Source organism: Electrophorus electricus, chromosome 5 (genome assembly GCF_013358815.1).
Source record: "Electrophorus electricus isolate fEleEle1 chromosome 5, fEleEle1.pri, whole genome shotgun sequence".
NCBI classification, from domain to species: domain Eukaryota; kingdom Metazoa; phylum Chordata; class Actinopteri; order Gymnotiformes; family Gymnotidae; genus Electrophorus; species Electrophorus electricus.
In genome coordinates, this window is record NC_049539.1 from 2,665,426 (window position 1) to 2,674,801 (window position 9,376).

At 44.7% G+C, this 9,376-nt stretch overlaps 1 protein-coding gene across 2 annotated transcripts in view; it reads left to right on the forward strand.

Moving 5' to 3' along the window:
- Nucleotides 1-8,825, forward strand: part of map3k22 (mitogen-activated protein kinase kinase kinase 22) — a 40,877-nt gene extending 32,052 nt beyond the window's left edge. For both annotated transcript variants that reach the window (XM_027016178.2, XM_035526706.1), the window contains exons 14-18: nt 493-641; nt 1,001-1,132; nt 5,990-6,119; nt 7,069-7,246; nt 7,488-8,825. In XM_027016178.2, coding sequence (XP_026871979.1) covers nt 493-641; nt 1,001-1,132; nt 5,990-6,119; nt 7,069-7,246; nt 7,488-7,716 — 818 coding nt within the window. In that variant the 3' untranslated portion in view covers nt 7,717-8,825. The remainder of the gene's footprint in view (nt 1-492; nt 642-1,000; nt 1,133-5,989; nt 6,120-7,068; nt 7,247-7,487) is intronic.
- Nucleotides 8,826-9,376: the final 551 nt, after the last annotated feature.

Consider the following 9,376-nt stretch of genomic DNA (forward strand, 5'->3'; position numbering starts at 1 on the left):
CGTGCAGCTCAGGAGGTGAGCAGTACCTCTGAGACTTACCAGAGCGGGTAGAATTGATCACGGAGTGCAGATGAACATTACACCATGTGCAATGCTAATTTAAATTTCATCTCTGCATGCGATTAATGATACAAACTAATTGTACCATAACTGTGAGAAGTGACTTGGCCAAAGATCAGTAAAAAGGGGGCATGAGAAATGTGAAGCTTTCACAGCGTGACATGTTTATTGTTTGATTTAGAAGTGTGGAATTTGTGTTACAAAAAGTTTAAAGAGAAATTAATGAGGACTAGTTCAGTGTCAGCAAGCCAGTTCTCTTCCAAAATGCAGAGCAGATATGTAAATCGGTTTGAATGTACGAGTATGAATGAGATTAAGTTGTATGAATGAGATTCAGTTGCGGTTTGAGTTGATGATGTCTGCAGATTTGTATATGGAATGCGCCTGTGGTGATGCCTCCGTGCGCGTGCGTGTGTGTGTGTGTGTGTGTAGCCCCGCGGGCACCGGTGAACTGGCGTCAGGGGAAGCTGTTGGGTCGTGGAGCTTTCGGTGAGGTCTACCTCTGCTATGATGCTGACACGGGCCGCGAACTGGCGGTCAAACAGGTGCCCTTTGACCCCGACTGCCAGGAGACCAGCAAGGTAAATAGAAACAAGTTCTGCTCTCATTCACTCGCAGTCAACACAGAAGCTGATTAACTGTATCTTTTTAAAGTTTCACAATAAGGACTTTAAAATCAATCAGAAAGGGTGCTATTCCAGAAAAAGGTAGTATTCCAGGAAGAGCCTGGTAACAAATACGATGTGAGAATCCTCAGTAAATGCTCTCATCACAACTGGTAATGGTCTATTTTCTCATCGCTCTCCTTCTCTTTCTCTCGCTGTGTCTTTTTCTCTGTCACTCTCTCTCACTCTGTCACACGTTCTCTCTCTCTCTCTCTCTCTCTCTCTCTCTCTCTCTCTCTCTCTCTCTCTCTCTCTCACGCTGTGTCTCTACGTAGGAAGTAAATGCTCTGGAATGTGAGATTCAGCTCCTGAAAAATCTTCGTCACGAGCGCATCGTCCAGTACTATGGCTGCCTGCGTGATCCTGAGCAGAGGAAGCTGTCCATCTTTGTAGAGTTCATGCCAGGGGTTGGTATCTGCTGGTATGGGCAGGGCTGTTAGGTGTGAGTGGTGCGTGGTGATGTCGAGCCCCTGGGCTTGTGTTAAAATGACAGTTTATTCTGACTTGGACTTGAACATATGCTTCAGTACTGGTGCTAATCCAGCATTCAGTAAATATTTCTCTATTTACACACAATTCCGTGCAAGAATGCAGTCACCCGTGCGCACAAGTGTCAAGCCAGTCTTTATGGGTTCATTTTCCCTAGAACTGAGTGCTTTAACAAGGTCTGGCCCTCTCAGTCTGCTTCTAATATCCACGGGGCTGTTTGAGGCTGGAATTTAACTGTATTATTCACATGTCGTGTGGAAAATGAGGAATGTTTCTATTTGACCATGTCCTCTGGCAGGGAGCAGCGGCATCGGCCCCTGCACCAGCCAAGGTCTTTCGCCACACGTCACCCGCTTCCAGGGGCAGTCTCCACTGTTTACAGATAAGAGAAGAGGGGGAGGATAAGGGAGAGAAGTGTGGACGAAATGATAGAACGGGCGCTAAGAAGGAAGAGTCTTTCCATGAGTCAGTAATGAACAGTAGTAGTGGTGTGAGTAGTGAGTAATGAACAGTAGTGGTAGTGTGAATGAGTAATGAACAGTAGTAGTGGTGTGAGTAGTGAGTAATGAACAGTAGTAGTGGTGTGAGTAGTGAGTAATGAACAGTAGTGGTAGTGTGAATGAGTAATGAACAGGAGTAGCAGTGTGAGTGAGTACTGAACAGTAGTGGTAGTGTGAATGAGTAATGAACAGGAGTAGCAGTGTGAGTGAGTACTGAACAGTAGTGGTAGTGTGAATGAGTAATGAACAGGAGTAGCAGTGTGAGTGAGTACTGAACAGTAGTGGTAGTGTGAATGAGTAATGAACAGGAGTAGCAGTGTGAATGAGTACTGAACAGTAGTGGTAGTGTGAATGAGTAAAGAACAGTAGTATGAGTTTAATTGGACCAAGCTAGTATAAAGCTATCATGGCTTTGTTGTCATTTGCACAGGGAGCTGACAGATGCACTGTACAGTGAAATTCCTACTGTGCACTTCCTGGCTCCATATACTGTACACTATTTAAACACCACAGAAACACTAGAAGTCGAATAGCAAACTGAGAGTGGCCTTTAAATAGAGCATTTTTACAGTGGCCGAGAAGCCGTGTTCATGTGCAGTGGTCTGAGGGTGAAGTGGGGGAGCTGGCAAGACTGAACAGCCACGTCACGGCTGTTACTGGATGTGGGCCTTGGAGAGACATTGTTTCCACCGCACGACCTGAAAACAGGATGCCTGTGGAAATGCAGGCTGCATGAGCATGATTGGGTCAGAGAGTGTCGAAGTAGTACGCACATGTATGCATTCGCCCGCACGCGCATGTGAGTACACAGACACACTGTTTTGAGCTCAGTGGTTGGACAATCACCTCAGAACAATTCCTCTTCCGGCTGGATAAACATGGAAGCTGGCCCCTGTGAAAAACACGAATGAGTGGTGCTTCTTGGCACATTCTGTTTTCTTGTTAACTTTGTTGTTAACACAATGGTATCGTATTTTTTGTTGTCGTCTCTTTTTTTCTTATTTTTAAAATGTAGGTTATTTTTTCCTCCAGCAAAAAGTGTTTGTCTTGTTTTTTGTTGACAAAAAATTTGTCCTTTCTGCAGTTCAATACCCTTCAAACACATATACTCATACATTTATATATACAGGTACACTGCCTGGCCAAAACAAAGTTCACACACTCTAATATTTTGTTGGACCGCCTTTAGCTTTGATTACGGCACGCATTCACTCTGACATCGTTTCCACAAGCTTCTGCAATGTCGCAACATTTATTTCTGTTGCATAAATTTTTCCCCAAAATCTTGTATTGATGATGGGAGATTTGGACCACTGCGCAAAGTCCTCTCCAGCACATCGCAAAGATTGTCAATGGGGTTCAGGTCTGGACTCTGTGGTGGCCAATCCATATGTGAAAATGATGTCTCATGCTCCCTGAACCACTCTTTCACAATTTGAGCCCGATGAATCCTGGCATTGTCATCTTGGAATATGCCCGTGCCATCAGGGAAGAAAAAATCCATTGATGGTATAACCTGGTCGTTCAGTATATTCAGGTAGTCAGCTGACCTCATTCTTTGGGCACATAACGTTGCTGAACCAAGACCTGACCAACTGCAGCAACCCCAGATCATAGCACTGCCCCCTGAGGCTTGTACGGTAGGCACTAGGCATGATGGGTGCATCACTCCAGCCTCCTCTCTTCTTACCCTGATGTGCCCATCACTCTGGAGCAGGGTCAATCTGGACTCATCAGACCACGTGACCTTCTTCCATTGTTCCAGAGTCCAATCTTTGTGCTCCCTAGCAAATTGAAGCCGTTTTTGCCGCTTAGCCTCGCTGACAAGTGGTTTTCTTAAGGCTACACAGCTGTTTAGACCCAATCCCTTGAGTTCCCTTTGCATTGTGCGTGTGGAAATGCTCTTACTTTCACTATTAAACATATCCCTGAGTTCTACTGTTGTTTTTCTACGATTTGTATTCACCACACGTTTAAGTGATTGCCGATCACGATCATTCAATATTTTTTTCCAACCACATTCCTTCCTCGAGGATGATGTTTCCCCACTGTCCTTCCACTTCTTAATAATGCGTTGGATAGTTCTGAACCTGATTTTAGTGGTTCCAGCAATCTCCTTAGATGTTTTCTCTGCTTGATGCATGCCAATAATTTGACCCTTCTGAAACAGATTAACAACATCTCCACGACCACAGGATGCGTCTTTCAATATGTTTGTTTAACATATGAGAAGCTACTCACTGCATCAGTTAGGGTTAAATAACTTGTTGCCATCTGAAACATAATCACCCATGCAGTAATTATCCAATGGGAGACTCTTACCTATTTGTTTAGTTAAATCCAGGTGGTGACCTTTTTTTGGCCAGGCAGTGTATTTACTGATAATCAGACTTCACTGGTTATAAAGGGCTTTACTTGTGTAACTATTTTGTCCAGGCTTGCAGATACCAGGAGTAGTATGATGCAACACAGTAGGTTTAGGTTACATGGAGTGGTATGGAATATGAAGGCATAAGGGTTGCTGGGGTGGGGATACTCACCGTCACATGCCCTATGGGTGCTCACTGTGTAGTAAAACATGAATGCTAGTTTCAGGGGACTGTGGGAAATCATGTCTGATTGTGTTTGCTCTCAGCTCCCCCAGTAAGGTGAACGTGTACTGCTCAAGTACACAGTTAAACTATGTGTGTACCTGGTTGAGAGCTGCCCCTTGCTTTGCCTTATATAGTGAAGAAATGAAAAGATACTGTGACCAGTTGTACTGTGTGTAGTATCTTGCTTTCTTTTGTATTTCTAAGTAAGTTTTCGACGTTTCACTTTAGCATATGTTGCATATTAGCGTATGTTTGCTTTGGAGTTGGACTAATTGGAGTTTGTTTTGGAGTTGGAGAGCAGAAGGGTTAGTTAAACAGAAGGGAATGTCCAGTGGGTTTGCTCTGGCAGTAGGGTGTGTCTGGTGGAGTTACTCCAACAGTAGGGCATATCCAGTGGATTTTCTCCGGTAATAGTGGGTGTCCAGTGAATTTACTCCAGCAGGAGGGCGTGTCCGGTGAGGTTACTCCAGCAGTAGTAGTTGTCCAGTGGGTAACTCCAGCAGTAGTGGGTGTCCAGTGGGTTTACTCCAGCAGTAGTGGGTGTCCGGTGGGTTTACTCCAGCAGTAGTGGGTGTCTGGTGGGTTTACTCCAGCAGTAGTGGGTGTCTGGTGGGTTTACTCCAGCAGTAGTGGGTGTCCGGTGGGTTTACTCCAGCAGTAGTGGGTGTCCGGTGGGGTTACTCCAGCCGTAGTGGGTGTCCGGTGGGGTTACTCCAGCCGTAGTGGGTGTCCGGTGGGGTTACTCCAGCCGTAGTGGGTGTCCGGTGGGGTTTCTCCAGCCGTAGTGGGTGTCCGGTGGGTTTACTCCAGCAGTAGTGGGTGTCCGGTGGGTTTACTCCAGCAGTAGTGGGTGTCCGGTGGGTTTACTCCAGCAGTAGTGGGTGTCCGGTGGGGTTACTCCTGCAGTAGTGGGTGTCCGGTGGGGTTACTCCTGCAGTAGTGGGTGTCCGGTGGGGTTAATCCTGCAGTAGTGGGTGTCCGGTGGGGTTAATCCTGCAGTAGTGGGTGTCCGGTGGGGTTACTCCAGCCGTAGTGGGTGTCCGGTGGGGTTTCTCCAGCCGTAGTGGGTGTCCGGTGGGGTTTCTCCAGCCGTAGTGGGTGTCCGGTGGGGTTTCTCCAGCCGTAGTGGGTGTCCGGTGGGGTTTCTCCAGCCGTAGTGGGTGTCTGGTGGGGTTTCTCCAGCCGTAGTGGGTGTCCGGTGGGGTTACTCCTGCAGTAGTGGGTGTCCGGTGGGGTTACTCCTGCAGTAGTGGGTGTCCGGTGGGGTTACTCCAGCAGTACGTTTAGTCCAGCAGCTTTTGATTTCTTCAGAACAGTGTGTTTGGATGGGACACTTTAAGATGCATCTTAAATGTGTGTACAGGAATCATTCAGTTGCTGTGGGGTTTGAATGCGCTATGAAAGCTGGTTCAGCTGGTTCTTTTTGAATAGATGTTTAATTTAGTGCCTTTGTGGTTACTGATTTGGCCCTGGACATCACAACCACATGATGCTACAAACAGTGTAACACCATAAACCACATAATACAAGAATGGCACCATCAGCCATGCTGCAGAAGGATTTATTTCATTTGGGGAGCATCTTATAATTGCATATTGCACACTGTGCATTGACTGACGTTTCAGGTTTCCAACTCATGTGAAATAACATTGGTCCACTGGGTGCCTGCGTTTGTGTCCAGGGCTCTATAAAAGACCAGCTGAAGGCATATGGAGCCCTTACTGAGAACGTGACACGTAGATACACCAGACAAATCCTGCAAGGAGTCTTCTATCTCCACAGCAACATGATCGTTCACAGAGACATCAAAGGTAACGTATACTGCTTCCTGTGTTATTATGTTTAGGATAGGCTGAGGCAGATACAAACTTATATACTTAACATATTTATAGCCAGAGAGAGACTAATTGGATATAGATCCATATATATTCATATGAATATATTAGACTCGAAATCCTACCTGATGATTTCTTAAAACCTGTATTTGAAACGTGCTAATAATATACCTCAAGTAGAAGATGGGCAGATATTAGGAGAAAGAACATTGGTTTGGCTCTCTCCTGCCCCAGACAGCAGAACTGCCCCCAGCTTAAGCCAAAAGAAGCAACAACAAAAAAGAGAAACACCACATTCTTTAGGCTAGCTGAGCAAAACTCCTCGACTCCACGAACGTTGCCCGTGAGAGTAGTTATCATGTTTTCTTTCACATTTTCATGTGTATCAGCTAAACAACCCCATAAATCAAACCCTCACGCTCAGCCAGTTTTCTCTGTTTCCATTTCTGCTGTGTGACAAGCCTGTAAGGCTCACTGAGCATGTCTGGAAGAGAGCAGCAGGAATGCCAACATACACTCACATTCTTTTTTTTCCCTAATTTATTTATATGCAGTCAAGAAAATATTTCATATTCACATAAAAACCTGAGGGCTCTCTGGAAATATGTAGTGAGGAGACATGTAGGAGTGGTGTCTCTCTGTCTGCCTCTCCTCTGTGTCCCGTCTACAGTTCGGCGACTCTTCCAGGGTGTGGAGGGCTTGTGGCTGGCTTGGATTAGTCACTGCTCAAACAAGCAGAAATCACACAGGCCACATCTCAATACAGGGCTCTCTCCAATGGAAAATAGTTTGGGCTGGAGGCATGGGAAGAGAAGGTGGCGTGTCTCAAGCCTGTTGCTTATGTCCCGCTAATAATCTCCTGCAGTCTGTAGGGCCGGTACATGTGAGAGGGTGTGTAACTAGATCCGCACGTGTCTCCGTCCAGGGGCTAACATACTGAGGGACTCCTCTGGCAACGTGAAGCTGGGAGACTTTGGAGCCAGCAAGCGCATTCAGACCATCTGCATGTCAGGGACAGGCATCAAATCTGTCACTGGCACCCCCTACTGGATGAGCCCAGAAGTCATCAATGGAGAGGGATATGGCCGCAAAGCAGATGTCTGGTAAAAACCTTTGACCTACTTTGATCATATTCTCAAAATAGTGATATATTAACAGATGAGATTGATATTGTGTTGAACTAAAGGATTTTGTTGACTACTTGATGATATAATAAGATGAATTGTAATATCTGTTCAGTAGGCACAGTGCAATACATCACTGAATACATCTCATGAATTAAATTCAGTAATGTTGGCGTTATATGATGATGATGATGATGATGATGATGATGCTCTTTCTCAGGAGTGTAGCTTGCACCGTTGTCGAGATGCTTACTCAGAAGCCCCCATGGGCTGAATACGAAGCAATGGCAGCCATCTTTAAAATCGCCACCCAGCCCACCAAGCCCAGCCTGCCAGACGGCGTGTCGGATGCCTGCAGGGACTTCCTACGCCAGGTGTTTGTGGAGGAGAAATGGCGGCCCACGGCTGAGGGGCTTCTCAGCCACCCTTTTGTGCAGGGCAGCTTCTGAAACACCCAAGGACCCTAGAGTCTCCAAGGGCCCCCCTCGCCCGGGGCCACACCACTCCTGCCCACTGACAGCTGCCACTCAGGGTCCAGGGGAGGCTGCCACCAACCCCAGCCCAATCTGAACAAACTAGCCCCACAGAAGAGGCTGCATATCTCAGACCTCATACACACACACACACACACACACACACACACCACTTTTATTCCATGATACACTTTTTTTTGACTGCCACCATAGGAACCTGTGGTCTGTAGATGCGCCAGTACTGATCTCACATGCGCACACACCACACACACACACAGTTTGTTTGCATTATGTGCTCCCTGCATAGAACACATTTACACACATATTCACACATGTGATTCTGATTGTCATTAAAGAAACCCCAAAGCCAGAATGTGCCATTTTATATACAATACAATGGCTTTGAACTGGGCTTAACCTCAGATGCCCTAATCAGCTTGTTCCCTTTGTTTAAAGCCTAGTTCATTCAGTGAAGTGATACTACAGGTATAGTCAAAACATTTTCAATGTGTGCCATTCATATCGGGGTGACTTAAAAGCCAAACAATATGCATTCTGGACAACGAATGTAGGGGAATTATTTCTTCCAGTGGGAAAAGAAATGTGTCTCTGTGTGCATGATTTTTAATATGTCCAAAACCCATGGTCTCACCCTTTGGCATTTGTTAGGAAATAATTGGAATTTGAATCCACAGCAATGGCCTGCAGCTTTTGGAGCAAGCAGATACTGTAAGATACTCCGTTGAGTAATTTTGTTAAGATTACTGTGTTTGATGGTTAGAATCTAACCAGGTAAAATGACACAGACCAGCACATATACAACCACCAAAGTGGTGAATGTGTAAACCAGAGAAATTTTGTGTGCATTTCTTTGAGTCTGTAGGTGTCCTCAGATAATGAAGATCGTGGATGAAAATGTTTTTTGTTTTTGGGGGTTTTTTATATAATGTAAGGTTTATATAGAGAAGATTGTTCTATGATGTTTCAAAGCACTCGTATATCAGCTGGCCGCTATACATTTGTCACAATTCCATTGCACTTTTTGACACGTGTATCTGTACAAGTTCAAAATGCAAGATAATCAACATAGATTAAATATTTTTATATATATATATATATATATATATATATATATATATATATATATATAAACACACACACACACACACACACGCACACGCAGATGTTTGGAGTAAAAATACCAATTTTTTTGTATTGTTTTAAAAGGTTGCTTACAGCATCAAAGCAATAGTACTCAAAAGATTGTTGTATGACAGGTTGTTGACATTCCTTTTACATCATTTTACAGTTTTGTGTGTTCAAATTGTTAAAGGCAACCAAAGAAAGTATTTCTTTCCTTTTTCAAAAAATATGTATTTTGCAATTGTTCAGTTTTTTATTCAGTGTGGTCATTTTTTTTTTCTTTGTGAACTTGGTAACACTAATGCTGTTCAAAATGTCACCTAATATGTGATTTTTCATTAGTTATTACTGTCAAACTCTTTCATCTGGAAATGTCTCCATTTGTCACCGCAGTACATTTTTCTATATGGAAACTGGAACGATGAGCTTATCCTTCACCTGCACTTACCAGTTCAATGCTTATCACTAGGCAACCTCCAGGAGTGGAAAATTT